The 24,854-nt window shown below is 35.0% G+C and overlaps 1 protein-coding gene across 5 annotated transcripts in view; it reads right to left on the minus strand.

The window, feature by feature from the left end:
• LOC124629528 (CUGBP Elav-like family member 4) overlaps nt 1-24,854 on the minus strand; it is a 572,069-nt gene that overhangs the window by 494,385 nt on the left and 52,830 nt on the right. The window contains exons 1-2 of one of the 5 annotated variants that reach the window (XM_047162945.1): nt 20,234-20,466; nt 2,662-2,664 (exon numbers count right to left, since the gene is read on the minus strand). The exons of 1 other annotated variant lie outside the window; for it this stretch is intronic. In XM_047162945.1, the coding sequence (XP_047018901.1) occupies nt 2,662-2,664; nt 20,234-20,287 (57 nt within the window). In that variant the 5' untranslated portion in view covers nt 20,288-20,466. Of the gene's footprint in view, nt 1-2,661; nt 2,665-20,233; nt 20,467-24,854 lie in introns of those variants that run through there. 3 more of the 5 variants (XM_047162949.1, XM_047162946.1, XM_047162947.1) reach the window with 3 other exon arrangements.

Raw genomic sequence — 24,854 nt, forward strand, 5'->3', positions numbered from 1 at the left:
CATAATGGGCCCAACCTTTTTATTCCGCTACAGATTTTGAATGTACCAGTATTAACGCTTGTGTGAGACCCGATCGATTGGGCGTCTGAAGTGGTTCTTTATTCCGTAGTTTGGAAGTGACTTCTTTGTTTGTTCTAATGGGGTTTTGTTTGTGATTGTTTTGAAGTTTGACGTGTGCAGTTATTGGGAATTGCATGTTGAAGTGGTTTAATTAGTTAATTGCAATATCTTTAAAGTGAAAAGACATATTTTATATTGTTAAGTGTCAATTAGCGGTCGATTGACTATTATTTTTTATGACTTTTAAGCGATAATTTAATTTTAAATATCATGTTATTTAAATGACAATTAAAATTATTTAGCCTTCTCTTTAAAGTATCTTACAAAATATTTTTACAGTACAAACAAAACTAGCTTAACTAAAAACTTACTACCACAGACTGAAAAAAGGTTTGCATGCATAAGTTATGCGCATATCAGTTCAGGCTTGAAAAACTCAAGGATAAAACGAAACTAGGAACAAAGTATAGTAAATACCCACTGTAAGGTTTCAGAAGACCCTGATTTTGTATTTATCATCGTCTGTCGAGCATTTTCCCAAACTATATGAGAGTTGGCTTCCAGTCTATCGGATGCAACTGAGTATCAATCTTTCTTATGGAGACACGTCAACACACTTACCCGGGCCAGCCCTTTGGTAGGACTGATTGTCAGACCTGATGTACCCGTAACGACTGCCAAAGATGTTCAAATGGCAACCGAGACCCACCAATTTAACGTTCCTTTAGAAATACCGAGGAACTCGTCACGTCAAGATGGTCACCCATCCATAGACCGACTGCACCAAGCGTTGCTTAACCTTATTATATACATGTTCCCGTGCTGTTATATCCACAACAGACGCTCAGACCCAGTATTGTCGTATATAAATAATGTCTGGTGATGAAATATTGACGGAGTGCATCGTGCACGCCTTAGGCAATGAGTCTCTCGCACATATTGTATGAGGGCACGGGAGATGTCACGAACATCGTAGTGCCCGATTATTTGGAAACAAAGCACACAAAATGTTTGAGAATATGAGAATGGGTGCTTTGGGAGATTTTTAGGTTACGGTGATTCATTCAAAATATATTATCTATTCATAATTGAATTATCTAGCGAGTAATTTTTTTTTTACCGACTTGCGAGAAAGGTTATGGTTTTACTTACTTAAGTACTTTACTTGTTTATTGTTTTAGCATAGTTTTAAAGCGTTTTTTTTTTTTGCTGTGGGTATTACTCGTCTGATTATGTTAAAACGTATGGAAACAGAAAGCGATCACATGATGAAATACTTAACAAACATTACGTAGAAACTAATTAACGTAATGGAACGAATAATTAGCATCGTTCCCGAAGATTCGACAGCGCGGCGCAATGGCCTAAATATCTGATTTTACTGTTCACACGTTGAGTTGATGATGGTATTTAGAATTCATTACGTGAAGGTGATTTTGTATGGTGTAAATAAAAGGGAGAACAAATAGAGTTTTTTAAGAATTCTGCTGAAGGTTATCAGGACTAAGATGAAGTCAAAATAAAAAATGGAGCACAACAGATAAGAAAAAATTACAGCTAATAAAGACGCTGGATGCAGGTCGCCTCCAACAGGTATCTGTGGGGATCAAAGGGGGAGGCCTATGTTCAGCAGTGGACGTCCTATGGCTGAGATGATGATGATGATGATGATGCTAATAAAGAATAAAAAATGGATGTGAAAAACAAATACCGTTCCGGAACATTTAAAAATGCTGTAATACATACAAGATCAGTTATGTGACATTAGAAATCACAAAAAATTAATGCTTGTACTATAAACATTTCCTAAAACCAAAATAAAATGCTAAATATGTAATATCTGACACTAACCCTATTATGCTAACCCTCAAGCAGGCAGGTCAGAAGAAGAAACAAACACAGTCACATGGGAGTCGTACGGCACCCGTCTTTTGTTCGCATGACGTCATCAATGGACTGGACACTAAGTTAAAGGATAATGGCTTTATTTTGTTAGCTGCGAATGTATGGGATGGATGGCAAAAGGGATGTGGAGGGCTGTCAAAGGTTAGAAAGGTTTATAGGTATGTAGGTTTTTATTCTTGGTACCCCTGCCAAGTTAAAAATCTTTTTCTATAATTCAGACCATAACTGATAACTACAAAACGTAATTTAATCTATACTAAATATTTGTTTGTTTGTTTGAACGCGCTAATCTCAGGAACTACTGGTCCGATTTGAAAATTTCTTTCAGTGTTAGATAGCCAATTTATCGAGGAAGGCTATAGGCTACTTTTTATCACGGTACGGGAAGTAGTTCCCACGGGATGCGGGTGAAACCGCTGGCTGAAGCTAGTAATCAAATAAAAGAGTTAAAAATATTAACGAAAATATTTACTGATAATTCAATGAAAGCAGTTTTTTAAGCACGACAGTCAAAAGCCGACCTTTCCTATCGTCCCGTTTTTACGCCAAAACTTCCAAATAAAGCCTAACCCGCGACGAAACCAGCAAAGATTTCCAGCGACTCCTACCCATATTTACAGCAAATGCAGCTAGTTCTAGCCACATTCAGGCTATCTCCAAGCCTTACGAAAGCGCGGCTTCCCCTTGACATCGCACCATCTTGTCGAACAAAATTTTAAAAGCTATCGCGAATGCCGCCTCTGTGAGCCGAAATAGCAAAATATAATACAGTCGAAAGTTCGCAAACTTTCCTCTCCTGCACTTATGGGAGAATCGAATTTTTGAGCATTTTTACACTATCTCTGAGGCTAGAATTTGAAGGTAAAATTTGCCAAGTGGGATTTGACCCATTTTGTAGGTGTTAAAAAACAGGTTATAATTATTTTATGATGTACAACATAAGTTATATAATATCGAATAGCACCGGGAATGATATACAGAGAAATTATGGTAAACCTAACGTATGTGAAACAAATGAACAAATGTTATGTTAGAACAGCAAAATCAAATCATGGCGTACCATTCTGGTATCACTTCCTAATTACAAAAACCTTTCAGCCAACTCTATTGACAAAAACTTTCAAGCAAACCACATCGATCAATTAATAACTAAAAGCTTGGTTTAAACAAAAAATCCAATTTCCCGAGTTGGTGTTGATCAAGTGTGGATCTAAACAAAACATCGGGGCAACCCGTTGGACGTATCAATCAATTACAAAGGCCGACGCCTCGGGCGATATACGCTGTAGATAGGCGGGCGGCACCCGTACCAACTGTGCTTGTGCGGTACAAATTATGAATAGCAGCGAGGTTTGTGTGTGGATTATCGTTTGTGAATGCCCTTAGTGTGGGTGATGGCTTTGATTTACTCTTCTTTACCTTGAGTTGATTAAGTACAGCCAGTGAAAAAGTTTTAACGTCCAAAAATACACATAACACTATTAGGATGACACATAAAACTATTTAATACGTTCGAATATTTTTGGATCGTATAGTTATATGATGATGGTACCCTTTAAAAAATGCTATTTGACTTAGTGATCGTTAAGTTTATAAGAAAAATAATTATCAATTTTACTATACAAGGTGTTGATTTGCATTTGTGCCATAGTTCAGGAGGAGGACATACAATACGTAAATAATCGATTGGAATTACAGTAGATGGGAAATAACTACTATGCACTGCTTTTTTTGTCATTGTAATGTCGTGGTATTTCCGAAGTAATCCAATTTTATGAATGAAATTTATGAGTGATCGTTGCGTATGCTTTGTGTTTGCGTTTGTGTGAGGGTGCAGCACGGTTTTAACGCCAGTAACATACGCGCCAAGTTTAAATAAGGCTAGATGACATTTACAGAATTCCGAAAAAAAATTAGAGAAAAAAAATTACGTACCAATTTTTTTATTGATTTGGGTCGAGAATCATTAGCATAATTACCTCCTTGAATATGGCACGGATGCAAATCAACAGCTTGTATGTTTTTGTATGCACGATTGGGAATCCTTGGCAGAGAGTAGGCCATTCTTACATAGCGCAACGTGCAGTATAATGACGGTTGAACAAGGCTTTTCATAACGACAGCGTCAGCATTGCTTCTCGAAAAAAGTCGCCAAAAGAATATATTAACTAAAAAAAATATATAACGCTTTAACTTTTCCCTTGTACTACAATAAGATCTATTGCTCACAACCCTAATCAATATCGACCCGTTATTTGCCAACATGACATTTTTATTAAATAAACGAACAAACACACGATTGTATGTTGACATGAAGAAAACGCCATGATCGAATGTTATGTTATGTCTTGTCTTTTAAATATCGATGGGGATTTGATCAATTGTTTTGTTAGAAAGAATGGAAGACAAATAATTCTCATATTTTTTTATCTTTATCTTTCTTTGTGTTTGTAGGGGAGATAAGACAAGAAGCTTCTATTAATTAATGTATAGTTATTACTCCGTACGTTTGGATAAAAAAAAACTCACAACCTTTGTGGTCATGAGCTCTCTTACACTGAGATAATTTTTCAAATCCAATGTTACTAACCAAACAGAATCGTTAGGATACATGGACATTCGCAATGCCATACATTTGTCTATGAAAGTATATTTAAGTTATTAGGCATAACAAAAACAAGCAACGGACGCTAATCTCGAAAACTTGAACAATTCAGCAAATCCAATGGATTTGGTTACTCATCTCGTATGAGCTGTGAGGAATTTTCCTAGAATATCCTATGAGTCACCAGCCAGGGGGGTTTGAGATAAGTTATTGACCTTGGATAACCTTTTTGCAAAGAACTGCCAAATATTATTCCAAATTCTCAGAATGGGTAATATTTTTCGTGTTGCAATATGATTATTTTATAGTCTAAAATCAATCGCATTGATTTGATGCTTCAGAGAAAACAGATGGGATGATATGAAATAAAAATAGAAATCTCAGAAATGTGTGGCAAAATCTTGTGAAACATCTGTACAACGACTAATACAATGAAAAATGCTTTAACACCTGAGCCAACGACCTCCATTTTATTTCAGCTTTCTTTGTTATTTTGTTTAAAACTTAAACTTAATATAGAAGTAGGTAACCGATCGACCCAACCTTCTGTTACTTAGCCACAAGATCCTTGATACAAAACAATGAGAAATCGAGGGCAACCTTCGAAAGTTGTAGGCATACATAGGGTAAAAACTTGATACTCAGGTGTACGCCTAAAAGCACTATTCAACAGTGAAGATTTGGAGCTGATCTGATGATGGAAACCAGAGAGGGTCGAGGGAACTCGATAACTGAATATGTAAACTACCTCGTGTTTGGGCTTAAATTATTTGTATGGACAAGACCTTTGCAACAGTGAAGGTTTGAAGCTGACCTGATGATGGAGACCAACTGAACATGTAAAATACCTCGTATTTGGACTTATATTCTTTGTATTGATGAGAACTTCCCACTTGTATGGATAGTGACAACTATACGTATCACTGAAAAGCTTTAAATAAAAAACTTTTTTACAAAAAAATTAAACCGACTTCCCAAAACACTAAAAAGCAAAAAAAAACTATTTTTAGGTGCATCGGCCTAGAATTCGGTGTCTAATGGATGTTACTAAGTTAATTTTGCCACCGACTTCTAGGCCGATGCACCTAAAAATAGTTTTTTTTTTGCTTTTTAGTGTTTTGGGAAGTCGGTTTAATTTTTTTGTAAAAAAGTTTTTTATTTAAAGCTTTTCAGTGATACGTATAGTTGTCACTATCCATACAAGTGGGAAGTTCTCATCAATACAAAGAATATAAGTCCAAATACGAGGTATTTTACATATTCAGTTGGTCTCCATCATCAGGTCAGCTTCAAACCTTCACTGTTGCAAAGGTCTTGTCCATACAAATAATTTAAGCCCAAACACGAGGTAGTTTACATATTCAGTTATCGAGTTCCCTCGACCCTCTCTGGTTTCCATCATCAGATCAGCTCCAAATCTTCACTGTTGAATAGTGCTTTTAGGCGTACACCTGAGTATCAAGTTTTTACCCTATGTATGCCTACAACTTTCGAAGGTTGCCCTCGATTTCTCAGGGTTTCCATCATCAGATCCTGACCTGATGACTATGGGACCAACTGGCAGCTATTCCGAGTCGAACAAAAAAAGAATCACGTAAATCGGTCCATAAACCTCGGAGTAATCGATGTACATACATAGAAAAAAAAAAAAAAAAAAAAAAAACATACCGGCCGAATTGATAACCTCCTCCTTTTTGGGAAGTCGGTTAATGAACCCATAATTAAATTCAAACACCCGTTATTTTTTCATCCCTACCAATATATTCTCATGTATTACCCTACATCACAGTATATAAAAATATAAAGCAATATTAATAAAGCTTCTATCGCGGGCAATGTAAAGAATGGGAGCGCATGCCTCCATCACGCCGTATAAGCCGTCATATTAATAATATTTCTCGATGTCTTGGAATTATTGTCGTAGGTAATGCAATTATGAAGGAATATTGGAATTTTTTCAAGTGTTAGAGATGATGTCAGAGTTTTATATTGGATTACTTTTATCTCTCCTACTGTGTTCAAGATTTCGAAACAATGGAAGAATCTATTGTTTTAAAATTATATCATAAAATGTCTTTTACTGTGTAAAAAATGGAATATAAATTCTTAATGAATTTTCAATAATTAAAATCAAATATAAACCATTTCTAGCTCAATAAACCCATATAATCTAAATCAATATTATATTTTCATCCAGAAAGTTTAATTGGCAGGCAGCTACTTTCGCATTTCTAGAAAAGAAATTATCAACGAAATAAATGATTTAATTTAAAATTACTTATCCAGTTATACATTTAATATTCACACAAAAATTAATAACTCTCAAAATAAAAACGTGTGCAGTCATCACGTTTAGGCTAACCATTTTATTTTGAGCAGCGCACAGCCTACCGAAATTGCAATTAAAGTCAAAGGGGCGAGTCTTAGAGGGGCAATGTAGCGTGATCTGGGCCATGTAAACGTATTATCAAGTTGTTTGTGATAAGCGATAGCGGTGTGTAAAGTAATATTTATTTAGTGAACCAGCTTCTGCCAGCGGTTTCACCCGCATGCCCTGGGAACCTTTGCACGAAACCAGATAAAAGTCGCCTCCAGCCTTCCACGATAAATGGGCTATCTAACACTGAAACAATTGAAATCGGACCAGTAGTTCTTGAGATTAGCGCGCTCAAGCAAAAACTCAAACTGTTCACCCTTATAATATTGAAAACTTTTTTTAATACATAGTTTTGGCCAAGATAATAGTTGATATAGGTTCGCAAGGCCTGCAGATATTTGCTTCGCAATCAATCAAGCAATTTTTGCTACAAATAAAGTTATATAACTGTGATAACATAACAAAGAAAACTAAATAATTTTGAATGACGTTCAATGGCAGTATTCAGAAATACGTGATAGAAACAAAACAATGCAAGGATTTTGGAATTAACAATTTAATGCGGTGCATTCACGCTATACGACTAGGTATAACAAAATTTCAGTCTGTTAATTAAACCAACCTTAAACCCCAAAAGTAGCCAGTTGAAATTGCGTTAAATAGTAAGTACCTATTATTCCTAATAATGTTAACATAAAAGCTGTTAAATACCCGTTCCGTGTTACAAATTTAACTAAAACAATAACATTGCTGATGACTGTATCAAATTAAGTGGAAACCATTTTTGTTTCATTTTATCAACACAACAAAACTGGGTGGTTATTTTGCGGCGTTCACTTCAAAATGGCCGTTAAAAAGTTGAAAAGTTTCATAAATCCCGCTTAATTTACTGAAACATAATAGGTTAGTCATAATTATATTTAACAGTTCACTGTAAGAGTACTGCAATTAAGTCAATTGCATTTTATTGCATTGATAACTGCATGCAATACAGAACTGTTTAATATAATTATTGTTTTTGTACGAGAAAGGGTGATTTCGTGATAAATGTAAGTTGATATTATCGAACTGTTGTGAAACGCTACAGTAATTATCTGTTTTTGTGATTTTCATAATAAACGATTTAAGTTAAAAACGCAATTGTTTTTGAACTTGAACTTGGTTAACTTTACTATACGACACTTTACAGAAAATAATACATTTAATTATTAACAAAATAGCACAGTTATTTTCAGTTCATTTGAGGTAATGTTTAACATTTGTGGGATAATGTTATTTATGTTTTCGTGACTAAATTATATTACCTGAACGGTTAACCAATAAAAACATTTCCGATACATTTTCAAATTCACATTCAAAAATGTCTAATACTTTTTAACCATAGGTTTTATTTACTCTTTGAATTTGAATCTTTAATAAGACGTAGTTTTTTCTAAAGAATTTAAATTACGTCATAATTATTCCTAATCGCTACTGCTCTTAAGTTAGCCCATATAGCAAAATAGCGAGGTTATAATAATAGCTAAATACCTCATAGTATGTACATTGCTCGGATCCTGAGGGTATTGTGGGCCTAACATCTTCACTTACTGTGGAGCCAGCTGAACTGGAGATGAGGAGAAGAAGTACAAAGAGTTTGATGACGTCTTGGTAGGTAATTATGGTATGAGTAGTGTACACTATTTAAAGTGTAGATAGATAAAATAAAGCAGGTAAGGACATTAATGTACATTTAGTTCATTTAGAACCAAAAAGTTAAGGTGTTTTAGTCAACCCTCTTACCTGAGTAGCACGATACTTGTAAAAATGAATACTTGAGCTTATCATCATATTTTATTAAAGTATTTTGAGGTCACTAGTAAATACTTTCTAATCCTACAACGGCAACGCGACATACCATCCCAAAAAGTAAATAAATACAGCGTCTTTTATCTCCATGTTTTCTCAACCCCCAAACCAGCTAACCCGCTTTTATACCCCAAAGTTTGTAGTCAAAAACTTAAGGGTTGTTCCCCAAATAAATAGGAATGACTGCAGATACTCCACACTAGTCCCCCGTTCCCCGTCCCCCAACCCTTGCAGTACTACGTAGATTGGCCACTGGGGGTATTTAGTTCCTTCACGCCACCTAACTTTGGTCACTAATGGATAGTGGGCCTGTTTACTTTACATTCTTATTTTTGTGGTGTTTTTCTCGAGTTTTCTAGAAAACCTCTAAAATTCTTGAAGGTATTTCCAATGTGAAAAATATTTTTGATGAGAATTATTTCCTTGATACTTTTATTTAGGTGATGATCATAATAAAACAAAATAGGTAAGTAAGCGTAACTTCAAACACGCTGACCTGCGTTCTTTGAAATACCAAAAAATATTACTTAAACTAAACTCTGTTATATTTTCTTTTAATTTTCCTCCTCTATTGCAACATCATATATTTCTGTAGGATAACACAGCTTCAACAGGCACCAGTAATGCATTTATCAGTGCTAATGCACCACTAAGTGCATGACCGCTGCACCGGCGTTGTGTAACGCACGTGGTCAGTCAGCCATTTTGATATTACGATGACCTAAAATAATGTTACATGGAGATGTATAGGAAGATGAAAATGTTTAGTCCAATTTGTCGTAAGATTAAGTAAATATAAAGCTAGAGTTCGATTGTTTGTTCGCTTAGAAGTGTTAATCTAAAAAACTACTGAGTTTTCATTGAGGAAGAAAACCACTAGTTAGTAAGAAATAAATAGGTATTTTAATTAGTAATTGAGTTCGTACATGTAGATAGATAAAACTGTATACAAGCATATAAATATCGCAAGAGTTTGATTTCGTAAATTTAAAGTAAGAGTTACAAAAATATTCTTTAAAAACAACTCTTCGTGACAGTCAGCTAAAATAATATTAATTAAAAAAAAACAATATCTTCTTTACTTAAAAACGCAACTAATACAAAGTTTAAAAGTCGCAACGCGATCGTTGACTACGACTTTATTTCCAGGGGAGTTTTTCAATTGAACTTAATTAAAAGAAAACAAACGTACGTGGTCTAGCCCCGAGATAGCGAGAGCAGATACGTGCAATTTAATTGGAAGGCGAAAGCGATTTTTGTATTCGAAAAAATATTCGATATTGTCAAGAGGGGACGTCGGATAGAATCGATTGTTTCAATTTCGAGTGAATTCGTGAATTGATCACATTGAATAGCAAACTGGTGACGAAGATTGAAGTTTTGTGTGTTCGGGGATGAAATTTTTGTTCATTTCATTCATTGGAAAAAACAAAACAATAGAATTTAAGTGTATTTTGTATTGCTGTCCCCAATGGATTCATGTCAATTTTAACGTTTCAATTTCATTGCTCCAACTTCTTTCAGAAGCAATGCATATAAAAAATATGATGCAACCAACATTAGCTCAGAAACTCCTTTCTCCTATAACTTGAGCACTATTTATCTGATCTTCATGTGTTTTTCAAACTACATTATTTAGTTTCATCTTACACTGGTCCCGGATTAAAATGTTTGTTTGCTCAGCGTAATGGGAAAAAGAGTTTTTTGTACCAGGCGGATATTATCGTGTTTACCATGAAGGGATTTATGATAATTGCTATGGTGGGCTATTTTAGAATGGGAGTAATGGTTTCTATTAAACATTTGTTGGAGATGTCGATGACCTATTTTTGAGCAAGCGGTGGATACGGGAGCTATGGTGCTTTCAGTTAACACAATTATTTAAAAGTAACCATAAAATGAATGATGTAGCAATCCCACTGCTTATAAAATAATTCAACTCACAAGAGGCTTCATGAATTATTCATGCTGTCAACACAACTTAATTCTTAAGGATTGAGAAAAATCAACTGTTTTTTGTTTTTCTGAAAATCAATCTCATTAAAATAAAACTGTCAATACAACATAATATTTAAATTCACACCCAAACACCGGAACAACAGCGCATAAAGCATAGACCAACAAATACCGAATTCATCAACATTTTGTGGCAGCATTCTTGCATTCAACCAAACGCACATTAAGTTATTTTTAGCGTTAAACTAACAACGGTGCACGTTCGATTCTGCTGGATTATTTACGAGTTACTCTATGAGCCGTGATTAAAATAGAAATAGTGGGCATCGGCTACCAGCTTTGCGAGTATTACTCGACGATCCGGCGGTATTACCGACCGTGGATGTACTACATGCGTTGTTGCATGCATGACCACGAGTGACGTCATCGTTGCTAAGTTAGGATTGGTTGATGGTTATCATAGCGGTGAATAAGAATAGTATTGGTAGATTCGTTGGTTGAGTTCTAAAAATTTATACAAAGTAAACCTTGAGCTTAGACTTAAAAATCCAACTGGTATTGAAAAATCTATTTAACACACGTGAGTGTTCGAGCGATATTGCAGTTTTTTTTCTAATAACATTCAGATGATATTGTACTTTCAAAACTACTTTCGAAGATAAGCGACATTTTTGAGCCAATATAAAATAGAGAATATGCACACATTCAGCTTTTTATACCTATATCAAGAAATAACTCATCTACTGCCAAAACAAAAAAATACGCAGAAACAGCAAAATCAGCATTGGCAACCAAATAACGACAGCAATAAAACCATACAGTGTACAATCTGCTTATCTTCCAACGTTGGTCATAAAAGTCTGTAGGAAATGGCGTCTAATGGACTTCTTAGGTCGTCGTTCGTCAGTAACCCATTTCTGGGTGTATTTATAAATGGTTTACGAGCCTGCAACCTATCACTACTTACAACATTAATATCTATTGGAATTATTGCTGTTGATTTATGAGTAACTGTTTTCGTATGTTGCAAAAGCAAAGCAAAGCGATGGTTTCTAGAAAAGCTATATAATTAGAACTCTGCACTTTAAAACGAAGAATGTCAGTACATTTCAATGTCTAGGAAGCTATGATCTTCGAGAAGAGTTACTGCGGCCCTAGTATAAACAGACTTGGGTTTGAGTAAGTAAAAGCGTGACAACTAACTCTACTGCTACCAGAGCAGAAAGGTTGGTTTGTTACTCTATTCTCGGGAATATCTGGTCCTTTAAATATTTTTAATTTAGATCTTAGTTAGCCCATTTACTGAAGAAGGTTAAAGGCTTATTACTCCAGGCACGCAAAGTTCCTACTTCCCACGGTAAAACCACTGGCAGAAGCCAATCTCTTTATACAAAAAAAAGTCTACTATAAAGTTCCCAAAACCATACTCATTTAGCTGCTTAGTCAGTCTACCGTTCCAGAACCTACCATTTCTCAGATGCGTAAATGAGTATATAAACAGTGTACGTACATAGTAGGTACATCATTAGTCTACAAGCGTTTTCACACTTATTGGCTGTAACGAGGTCACGGCACTACTCTCTGAATGTACGTAAATTCGTATTAATGATTCGGTACAAGGTCTTAACGAGAATGCTTGGTTGGGAGATGCAGTTTTTGAGGAAAGAATAGTATGGAAGATTTTGTTTAGATTGTGTTGGACTTAAACAGAATAGAAAAATTTAATTTTCATTTAATAAATGACATAATGATGAATTACCTATATAAAATGAATAGACACGTTTGAAAGTTTTTGACATTTATCTCGAAATATGAGTTTAGCTGCGCCTTGCGCGTGAGCAGGGGTGCTTTTGCGCACATTTTGACTAGCTTAGAATCTCTAGTACCTAACCAACTTTGAAACTGTAGAGTTATTTGAAGAGACCAAGTTAATTTTGATAGATTTATTTAAACGATAAAGAAATATAGGAATGCGTCAATCTGATAAAATCATGATAGAAGCTTAAACATTTTTTTCCTACATCCGACCAGCTAATTAATAAATTATTACGAGTAACATAAAGCACCTACACATACATTATTTAAAACCCTGTCCACACACTGAACCCGCCATTCAACAGCAATTACCAGGTTGATGGGTCCTTCTTCCCATAATAAACTCATTTTAATTTCCACAAACATAATACAGCGATAACTAGATTTGTGTGAAGATAATACGATATTGGCCGATAATTGGACAAACAGTTTGTTTTTAATTAAAATTTATAATTTATTGTTGATGGGTTTACTAGTTGAAGCGGGAGATATTGACGGGAGTTGTCTGTTTGAGCTTTTGAATTAAATTAGAAATTTTGAAATTCAGTTTGTTTTGTTTTGATGTCCTTTATTTTAGTTGTTTAATTGTTTTGGTTTTGACGCTTTTGTTATTATTTATTTTGAGCTTTAATTGGCTTCCCAGTGTGTACCATTTTTGCATCCGCACTGAAGTTAGGTCTGATTTAACAATCAGATAAAAGATAAGCCACATTTTAAAATTATGAAAATATCTTGTATTTTCAATTCAATCTCAAATATAATCTAACCTAACCCTTTCATTTTATCAACTCCCCTAAAAGTTTATACAACTACACTACTAATATAAAACATGGAATCAAAACCAATAAATCTATAAAAAGATCAATAACAGCCAAGCCACGTGGCATCACTTCACTTTAGTACGCGACTGTACCTTCCCTCTCAGACAACACCGCGGTACGCGAGTGTACCGACCCTGCTAATTAAAGAATAACGAACGTTCAACTTAATGTGTAAATAGTTGCGTCACTGTTTTCGGGTTAACTTTCTGTTTCAAATTGGTGTTGTACTGGCCTGTGCGTTGGGTTTTTGATGATGTGACTTTTTCCCATATTATTATTTTTCATAAAGACATAAATTGTATTCTTGCCTCTTTGAATAGTTGATTTTAAGTTAGATACAGTATGTTTTTATGGAGTCTACATCGCTACACTTTTCGTGTTATTAAAATGCTACTTTACTGACTACCTCTTCTTTCTTTTAATTGGTCAATATTTCAAATTGTCCACATACTTACATATATTAAACACACTTAATAATGAATCCTATTTTTTAATGAGTAACCACCTTTACTTTTATAAATACAGTTTATATTTAACATTACGCTGGCTGGTGAAAGAGCACAAGCACGAATCTAGCACAGTCGTAAGAAGTACTTTCAATTCTATACTATGGTACTTATGTATTGCATTATGACTGACTTTAGAAATTGGTGTACCGAAAATCCAGTCATAATCTGACCTCACTAAAATCCAGTCCAAACTCAATTCACAATATCAAAAACATTGACACTCCATTACAAAATACAAATGTCAAATAGTGTGTCACTAACATACCGAAAACTTAGAAACAGATTTGTTCAGTCAAAGTGAGCCATCATAGCTGTGAGCGCACACTTTGTAATAGTCACGGCGTCAACCAAGGAAATGGTATAATTAATGGACTCAGCGTATGAAACGTCACTAACCTGTCAATGCTAGTTAAATGGTTAAGTGTGATCTTTGTGTGGGCTATTTGTATGTGTTTGTAGTTTGTATGTTTGACATAATATTCATGCTATATAGCTGAAGGAATAAATAGAAGTATAAATATCTATCTTGTTTGTGTTGTAAACCCAGCAGGGTTTTTGGGTCTAGTACTGTACTGTATATAATAGAGTTTATAACGAAATAAACGAAGTTTAGCAAGAAACATGATCTTAAACATTACCATACAAAACTAGTATAGTTTTCACAACTCACCTCCAAACACTGGTGAGCTTAGTTGATCTAATAAATAGAAGGTTCGCCTTGCACAAGACTGTAACATTACGCAGATAATAGACCATAATTTTCAAATTAATGTTATTGCTTTATCATTACAAGTACTAGAGCTTAGAGCTAGTACTTAGAGCGAAAATTGTGATTTACTTCAAAAACATTAAAAAAAAAAACTTAATACCTATTTACGGAACATGACGAAATTTTAGAGGGTTGTAATAGGCAACTCAGAATCTCTTTCACACAGTGTACATTGCCAAGTATCAAAATATGTATTTAAAAACCATTTCTGACATTCCTAATACATATATAACAAACCATAAACCGCCTTTCACAAAGCTATAATTACTCCACCGTGAGTTGATCAGGTTCAATAACAATTAGAGAGCGTCCGCGGAGGCAGAGAAACAAATGACTCACCGCGGTAAACAATGCGCCTCTGTAGCTTAGGAAATCTGTGCTTGTAGTTCTCTTTGTTTATTAAATAATATTGGTGAAAAAGAATTGATTGGATATATGGAGAAAATGTAAAAATAGGAATGTCAATTTTCATTCGCTTTTTCACGCAATGACTGGAATTTTTAGTATACCTTAGTAACTTTGGAATCTTTATACAATCTTGTAGACGGTGAAATAAAAAAAGGAATATTTTGTCAAAGTTTCAATCTGCCTGCCTATCAAATAATTTTAAAGTAAGTGCAACCCTAATGCTACCTCTATATTTTAGATTCACAGATTTACCTCATTATAGTAATATCAGTAAGTATTTGTGTATAAAATGTTGTCTAGGACATCTAAAAATATTTCATCCGCCTACCCTTTTCTGAAATAGGTTGGGACCGGCACCCACTCTTTCTTGATAAGTCTATATATTAATACTTTATTTTGATGGAAATCTAAGTTAGTATAAAAGTACAACAAAGTGATTTTATAAGGGTTCCTTTTAACGTTATAACACTAAAGGGAAAGTCGGGTTGCCCGGGTAACTGGGTTGAGGAGGTCAAATAGGCAGTCGTTCCATGCAAAGCACTGTTACTCAGCTGAATCCGGTTAGACTGGAAGCCGACCCCAACTTGGTTGGGAAAAAGGCTCGGAGGATGATGACGATGATGACTAAAGGGAAAGACGAAAATATTCATATTTTAGAGATATGTGCAAAGATACTAAAAATACTGTTATTTACCTTGAACTATAACACAAATACAGTATTTTAGCCTTAAACATAAAACCATATCTATGGGCATGCGTCATCAAAATCCCAAATAAGACGCACTACCTTCAAGCTTGTTATGAAAAGTATTACGAACTAAGAGCTGTAAGCGATAAAATCATTGAGTGTATGAGTGTATTGGCAATGGTTTGAATGCACGTGGTAGACTATATTACAGGAATTACGTTGATATAATATTTATTCCTGAAATGTATGTATGGAAAATTCGTAATAGTATCAAAGATAACAGAGTTACAACCACCAATGACTGTGTTTCGGATGGCACGTTAAACTGTAGGTCCCGGCTGTCATTGAACATCCTTGGCAGTCGTTACGGGTAGTCAGAAGCCAGTAAGTCTGACACCAGTCTAACCAAAGGGTATCGGGTTGCCCGGGTAACTGGGTTGAGGAGGTCAGATAGGCAGTCGCTTCTTGTAAAGCACTGGTACTCAGCTGAATCCGGTTAGACTGGAAGCCGACCCCAACATAGTTTGGGAAAAAGGCTCGGAGGATGATGATCAAAGATAACAGAGTTACCGACGAAACACTTATTGAAGCGACGTTCCACTAAACAAGTTGTGGTTGAAATCATTATGAATTTTGTAAGAATTGACCTCTCTGTATCTCCTTATGTGTCTCCTTTTAAACTATAAAATAGTCAAAACTTTGGACACAATTTCACCTAACAGTCGGTAAGTGACGGTGTGGTCTAAGATAGACTATGCTTTATCCCTCTTTCTTTGTCACTTTTTGTTACAACCCATTTCCATCTCTAAAAACTTCAAAATGCAATCTGTTTACATATTCCCCAACCTATTTACATCGCACGTAACAAATTGCTAAACAAACTCAACTCCATGTACTAGGAAACCAGAAGATTGAAGATATTATAAACAGGCAGACGGTTCTTTGCTTCCAATATCGCTAACCTAAATGTATTTAGCACAATGTTCTCGAAACTGGGCTATTATAACATCAACGTTTCTAAAATTACTAATAGCCCGGTCAAAATAGACATAAAAGTAGTGGCCAAATAACAAAAATTCCCACAGAGCTGATTTTTGGTGGAGAGCTAGATTTGATCATTATAAATAAAATACTAAAAGTCCCCATCGATCCCATGTGTGCGTCAAAAGTTATTCGAGGTCAAATGTCAAAATTTTTGTTTTTTTTTGTGTTTTTTTCGAAAACGGTAAGTTTTATCAAAAAAATACATCAGACCAAAATTGTAGATTATAAAATTTTCTACAAAAATTGCATTAACAGTTTTCTCCTAAATGTTACCATTCCTGAGATATCGCGCTTCAAAGTATATGCCATACATGACATGCACACATTTCCACGCCACCTGTGAAGTAGTGTACTCGGCGCGTTTTTTTTTACCGTGGTTTCCCCTGTAGGCCTACTCCACTAACTGTCATGACAATTTTAGGATAGTTTAAGGGAATAATTGCCGTCAAGTTCTAATATGATGTCATTATTGATATTAACTATTGGGTTAACTATTATTGTGATTGTTTTATATTTATCAGATTCATAAAAAAACTCGTGGTGGCCTAGTGGGTAAAGAACCAACCTCTCAAGTATGAGTGGGTTCGATTCCACGTCAGACAAGTACCAATGCAACTTTTCTAAGTTTGTATGTACTTTCTAAGCATATCTTGGACACCAATGACTGTGTTTCTGATGGCACGTTAAACTGTAGGTTCTGGCTGTCATTGAACATCCTTGGCAGTCGTTATGGGTAGAAGCCAGTAAGTCTGACACCAGTCTAACCAAGGGGTATTGGGTTGCCCGGGTAACTGGGTTAAGGGGGTCAGATAGGGCAGTCGCTCCTTGTAAAGGACTGGTACTTAGCTACATCCGGTTAAACTGGAAGCCGACCCCAACATAGTTGAGAAAAGGGTTCGGAGGATGATTTGATACTACAATCATTTTTGCAATTGCAAAAAATAATGACAGGAGTTTTTCTGGAGCAGGTGGGAGTAAAGTTTTAATAGGGTCCAGATAATATGTATCAATTTCCAACCCCAGTCTTCTGGATAAAAATGGAAATGTCGAAGGAAAATTAGCGTGCGATAATTTTCTACAACTTTAAAAGTGGATTGTCGCGACTTCAGCGGTTTAAAAAATTTTGTTCTGTGTTTAGTGATGCAGAACCATGCCTTAGGACTGCAGTACGCTGATATTTAGGATTTAAAAGTGGGCAATCTAGCCTCAGTGACGAGGCACGTGAAGGTAGTTCAAAACCCGCCATGAGCCAAGATAATATCGAGGCTAAGCGGCAGTTAATTCTCGCAGACCAACATGACATACCGTGACATAGACCCGTGGGCATAACGATTATTTTACATTGCCCAAAATTAAGCAAAGTCTTCGTGGTCAACGTTGCAGCACACCTGAAAAAGCTGTTGACTCACACAAATCGGCCATTGTGACTACCCCCACTTCAGAATGGAATAAATGTTTCAAGAACTGGTTTAAAGGCATGCAAAAGTGCATTAAATATCGCGGAGAATTCTTTGATAAACAATAAATGTTATTAATCTATTAAATGTCTACACTTATTTCAAACGACACAACTTAAAAGGCAGCCCTCGTATATACGTGGCTCATATGTGCATATCATGTGTAGTGTGACTCTTTGAAGCGCGATATCTCAGGAATGATAACATTTAGGAGAAAACTTTTAATGCAATTTTTGTAGAAAATTTTATAATCTACAATTTTGGTCTGATGTATTTTTTTGATAAAACTTATCGTTTTCGGAAAAAACACAAAAAACCAAAAATTTTGACATTTGACCTCGTATAACTTTTGACGCACACGTGGGATCGATGGGGACTTTTAGTATTTTATTTATAATGAGCAAATCTAGCTCTCCACCAAAAATCAGCTTTGTGGGAATTTTTGTTATTTCAAATGTCTATTTTGACCGGGCTATAAGCAAAATTCGATCCTCGTTTCCCGAATGGATACATGTTTTCGTTTGGTTTTATTCAATTTTGGTGTGAGATCAATGAGTTTGTGGAATATTGGGTTTTGGATAAAGCGTCATATGTTGAACTAGTATGCGCACTGTTAGACCATTTTGTGGTACAATCAAGAAAATCATCGATTATCATTTATCAGCAAAAGTGGAAAACCAGGAAAACATTAGATAAACTTAACATTATGAAATCGAGTCCTTATATGCCAATAGAATTTAGTTATCTAACGCGCTTTCACTTCCATAGCCTAAAAAGATGAAAGGACATACCCATGGGTCATGGCTCCCCCAAAGCATAGGTAAAATCACGGGGAATAGCCAGTGTGAAATAAAGAAGTTCAGAATTAAACGCATAACCTTGAATGCAATTGCAGAATGTTGCACTGAGTAATATTCATGTGTCATTATTTCCAGTTACGAGTGTTAGCAATGTCCTTCAAAATACAGTAATATTTTAAGATTACTATTTCACGGTAGAATTACAGGAACTGCGGTTTTACTCATCCTTCTAATACGAGTATGTATTATAAGCGCAAATGTTTATATGTACGGATACATGGATGTTTGTTCCTCTCTCACTCAAAAACTATCGAATGGAGTTTGATGAAACTTGACAGCAATAAAGCTTATATTTTAGAATAACATATAGACCAATTTTTATCCACGTTCGGGAAGACTATCCCTCGCACTCGGATGCAACCGCGAGCGAATTTCAGTCTAGATATTAATCCTTGTAATAGTTTTACTGTTTCTTCGCAAATATGATGGTTTGTGCCTAGTCGTGTTTACCCTGATAATGTAAACATACAATTACTCAATAGATTATTGATATCATTAGCGAATTTTCAGTTTCACTTCGACCTCGATAAAATTAATGTTGAGAGCTACATATCACAAAAATAGTTATGACTACCCAAGACTAAGAATGTTTTGACTATCATTTTGTTTATGAATAATTAATTCTGCTGTTTATTTTATTTATAATATTTAAAATAATGGAGTTGAATTCCAAAGGTTGACAACCTAAATTCCTAACCCAAAGGTCACGTGACATTCATTCAAGGAGAGAGAATGAGTGACGTCGGGCCGAAATTTTAATTCGAAAAATATTTTCTTGTGCATACAAAGCAGAAAAAAAGAAAGTTCTCGTTTATAGGTATGAATAGTGGTATGTTAAAACTCAAAAAGGGAATATCACTATTTTGATATTTCTCCGAAGAAAGCTTTTGAAGTATATTTTTGAACATGTTCATATTTACATTAATTTCTTTAAAGCTTTTCCTTGTAAATATGATTTATAGTTTACACAAATATTATGTTTCGGAAAATTCCATTTAATTTGTAATCGAAGTGTGTTGTTTTTTACAAATATAAATTCCTTTGAACAGACTACCTAAAGTTGTAGACACAGATAGGGCCTTACAGTATACTTTTCATTCTTTAGACTCACCAATTCATCGTAGTAATTCGCAATATGCGAATATATCAGCGAATCGTAATCCATTGTCGCCTCCACACTGACACTGTCACTTTAACGACAAACAAAGTACTCAATGAATGCGCACAGCACAAAGTATTCACTGATTTTTAAGTACAGGCTTTTCTAATATAGGTGATGGAAGACTAGCGTATGTTTTCCGTGCGTTCCGTCGATATAAGACGCATTGACCGCCTCAACTGACGTACAAACGCCTGTAAAGCTAAATTAAGACCAAATTTTAAACACAAATCTTTGATGTTGGAACGTCTATATAGAGCTGGTGCTACCACCACGTACGAAGCTTCAGTGTATTGTTCGACTGCGATTAGGTGATGAATTGGAGATAAAAATAAAATTGTGTTGTAAGAACGTGAGTTTATGCTCCTGATTTACGGAAATGTTGCTTTTTTATGATATTTGTCTATGTTGTGACGCTCGTTTTGAACAGTTGGTGATGTTTACGTTTGGCATTGTAAAACATTTTTGTTTATTCAGTGCCAGAATGTGATTTGCTACGGGTTCCAATTTTAGGGTTTTTAATTAACTAGTATAACTAAAATGATATAGAAGATCGCTTTATTTTACTAAAGGATATAATTAGTCAAAGTACATAAACTCTCAAATAAATCTTAACTCACAAAATACACTAAAACGTTCAATTGTCACACTCGAGCAGCACTATAAAATCCCACTCGAAGAGGAAGCGAGTTATAGCGTGTGCCCGACTCATGAGTTACTTCAAACATGTTGGTCTGTTTTATAATTTGTACGGAAATTTTTATTCCGATCCGTATTGTTAGAACTCAAGTACTACCCGCTTTACCCGAGCTCTTAACGGCTTTATTATATTTTTAAATTTACGTAAGTACGGCGAAGTTGCACTGCGATTTATTCAGAAATAAAACGGAAATAGAAAATGTCTTTTTTGTAAAACAAACGGTTTGTTTTGATTTGAGCTGTTTTTGTTATGGATGGGGAAAGAGTTAATGGAATGAGTGATTGGTATTTTTATTTCTGACGTTTTTGAAACGGTGATTCGTTTCTACGTGACTTATTGACTTGTATATTTTTCTAAATGTATATAGAATTTGTTGTTTGTGGTTCTAGATAATATTGAGATTAAGGAATTCTTAACCTTAACTTTCAATTTATATTTTAACCAACCCATAAAATAAATATCGAAGCATAGTGAAAATTGCTTTTATAAAATTCCCTTAAACCCTACCACAAACGAACCTGCCTACAATTTTATATACGAGTATGGTATTCAGTACTTTTTCTCGTTATCTGTAATTACCTGTCCAGATTTATGGTATGTTTCAGTACAAACGTAAACAGAGAGACTATGAAAAAACTGTGTAACGCAGAAACCGCGTGTGCAATAAAAATAAATAGCTTTAGTTCGCGTTGAATGCTGGTATTTTACAGATAACATCTAAACAACACAGTTTTGAATTTACGCTTTGAGTTATTTTTCGCTGTTTTGTATCAAATATTTTGGGCCTTTCTACAAAAACTTTAAACCCTGTTTTACACTTGTCTAATAAAATTTTGGCTGCAAAATGAACCATATGTCAACGTCATAATTTGACATTTTTTTAGACAAGGCATAAACTGACGTTTAAAAGTTTTTGTGGTAAGACGGTATGTGTTTTGATGTTGAAGCTGATAGAGAAACAAACGTCAAAAGTATTATTTAAAAAATCAACTGAATCATTATATTCACTTTTCACTAGGTTTTCTTGGGACCTGTGATGACTACGTCACACGCTCTCATACAAAATCTAGAGCAGGACAATAGACAGCTAATAATGGTGTTATATGGTCTTTACACGGTTTAATTTGTTGTGAAAAATTAGTAACGAGATGAATGGACTGACCATAATTTAATAATAAAATAGAAATAAAACCATAATTTAATAAGGAGACTTAATTACCCAAATGACCAGTCTAAGCTTTAAGAAGATATCCAAATGACCAGTCTCTAAGATTCATTCCACACGGACTGTAGCTAGTAATATCAACGTCAGTCTCCATCTTACGTACTGGTGACAGCAGTGACCTGACTGGCAGATGTCAGGATGTCGTCTGAAGCCAGTCAGCCGCGTTTGTAACAGCTGCCCGTGCTAGCCAAGCGAGGGGTTTGGAAGCTGTTATAATTAGTGCTGGTAGCTAACTTGTATCTTGCATTGATATAGTGCACAGTTAGGAATTCAGGTTGCAATTATATTTTCCTTTCTGGTCAATGTTTGTAATTAAGGACAAAGTCATATTCGTTTATCATTTGAAAGTGCTTCGTAAGATAAAAAATACAACACATTTTTTTAATCTACCTGTATTGAGTGATCTGCTTGGGTTTCACAATAACTGTACGTAAAACTGTTTCTGGAAAAATAAAACTGACTTTAATAATATACGTAAAACCTTTTCCTGAGTCCGACAAAATCGCATCAAAATCTCTTCAGCGAAATGTGAGATAATCGCGTACAATCATACACAGGTACATCTGAGTCACATTGAGAACTTAATTTTTTGAAGTCGGTTAAACTAACGACGTCTAACAATCACAGATATCAACTTATTTTTCAACCTTAAAAGATTAGGCCATCTACACACACTATACACCCCAATGCAACAAGCAAGACATTCGCAATATAAAACGTCCCGCTAAGCCGCCGGTACATACCGCACGAAGCAATTTATTGCGCCGTGATCACTGTATGCGGTCTGGCAACGCATCGCACGCGGCGGCTTAGGAAATGGTGGATGTGCGATTTTATAATCGCTGCGTTTAATTGCGAGTGTGTAATGCTCTTTATAGGATGCGGTTTGGTTGTAAGCGTTTGTGTGGAGGCGTTTGTGGATTGAAAATATTTTCACATTTTGATTTCTAGTCATTAGTAATTATTTATTGGTGTTAAATTACCTACATAGTAAATGACGAAAGTATAAAAGCTATTTTAAACAAATTGTATCTGGGATAAAATAAAGACCACAAAATATTTCGAAAAATATTTTGTAACGCAATTTATGTATTTTTGGAGGCTTAAATAAACTTTTACTAAAGTTTATCAATATAAGTTTAATCGTATCTAAAGCTAACCTCCACTTAGACTGACATTAGATAAAAACTATAAGTTAATTCCTAAATTATCAAAACTTAGAAAGAATTTCAAAGCTAAAAAAATATATATCCAAGATAGTGCGAAGATCCCATAGCTTGTAAACTCGGATGCTATCTATTAAACACGCGTGAATCCAACGCGACACATCCGTCGCGTGGCCATTACACTAAGAGCATTCAACCAACCGGAGCCGACTACCAACTTATACACGGGGGCTAAGCAATGCAATTTATTGATCAGTGGCAGATCATTTATACATTTTCGATGGCATCAACAAAATTGACAAACAGGATTTCATTGCTCTCGGAGCATCTTGAATAGGATGACTTTGGCAGTGCTTGTTTGTGTGTATGTAAATGGAAGACCAATAAGCTGTCCATTTTTCCCACATTTTTTGCCGGAAGTGTTTGTGACTAGGGATAAACTTGACGCACAAATACTTACATTCCTACTTGTGTGGATTCGACGTTTACTTTGGCAGGGGAGAGTAATGGTGTCTCCAGTTTCCTTCATGCTCTAAGCCATTTCACTACGAGTATTTATTCACTCATTAAGGAAATGTTACGTGACGATATCTTGTGCTTTAACCGTTTAATTTTACTACGACTGCTATTTGGTGTATCCGTTTTGGAGTTTGTAGTGAATGACAGAGTTGTTTTGGTAGTTTTGCTAATCATTTTATGTGGTGACCAGCTGCTAGCGACTTCGTCTACGTGGGCGACACAGAACTGCCAAAGTACTATACTTACATTATCGCATTGTGTAGTCCTTCACATTATAGTGTAGTAGGTAAATATGGAAGCAACTGACGAGTTAGTTAAATGTGGTGATGATATTTAAGGTATTTACCTAAGTTGAAGTTTTTAATGTTTACTAAAATAGAAAACTCGCTAATTAGGAAAATTTTGAAGGCTTGAAGATTATTGTATTTTCTTAGATTTCAATGTATAGGATACCTGTTAAAATGGCTTAAATCAAAAAAAGATTTTAATACCACCTTCACAGATTCCTAAATCGGCACACACGCATGACCTGTTGCCGTTACAACTGGATCCATTCCAGTGTTTAAGTGAAATATAGTCAAATAAAACCATTGTAGTTATCATTTACATTTTTCAATTCACAGCCACTCGGTGCCAAGTGTGCGTGGCAACGGGATTGTGTTCTTAAAGCGGTTTTTAAACAACGAATATTACGTGTTTCTGCGTTGTTGTGGTGAGTAGAAGTTCCGATTTGTAGGGGACTTGGTTTTTGGTTTCAGAAGTCTGTTGACATTTTTAAAGAAGTCGTTTTGTACGGCCTAAATACGGGTCCTAAATCATAGACTATTGTTTAAAGTATTATCTTTTACCTTATAAGTATTTATTTAAGTATTAAATTATAATTCTTTATAAATAAGTATTTGTAAATTAGGAGGACTCGTATGACATTTAGAATGTCTCAACTAGCATAACAGAAAAAATTGG

The sequence above is a fragment of the Helicoverpa zea genome, chromosome 4, assembly GCF_022581195.2.
Source record: "Helicoverpa zea isolate HzStark_Cry1AcR chromosome 4, ilHelZeax1.1, whole genome shotgun sequence".
In the NCBI taxonomy this organism is placed as follows: domain Eukaryota; kingdom Metazoa; phylum Arthropoda; class Insecta; order Lepidoptera; family Noctuidae; genus Helicoverpa; species Helicoverpa zea.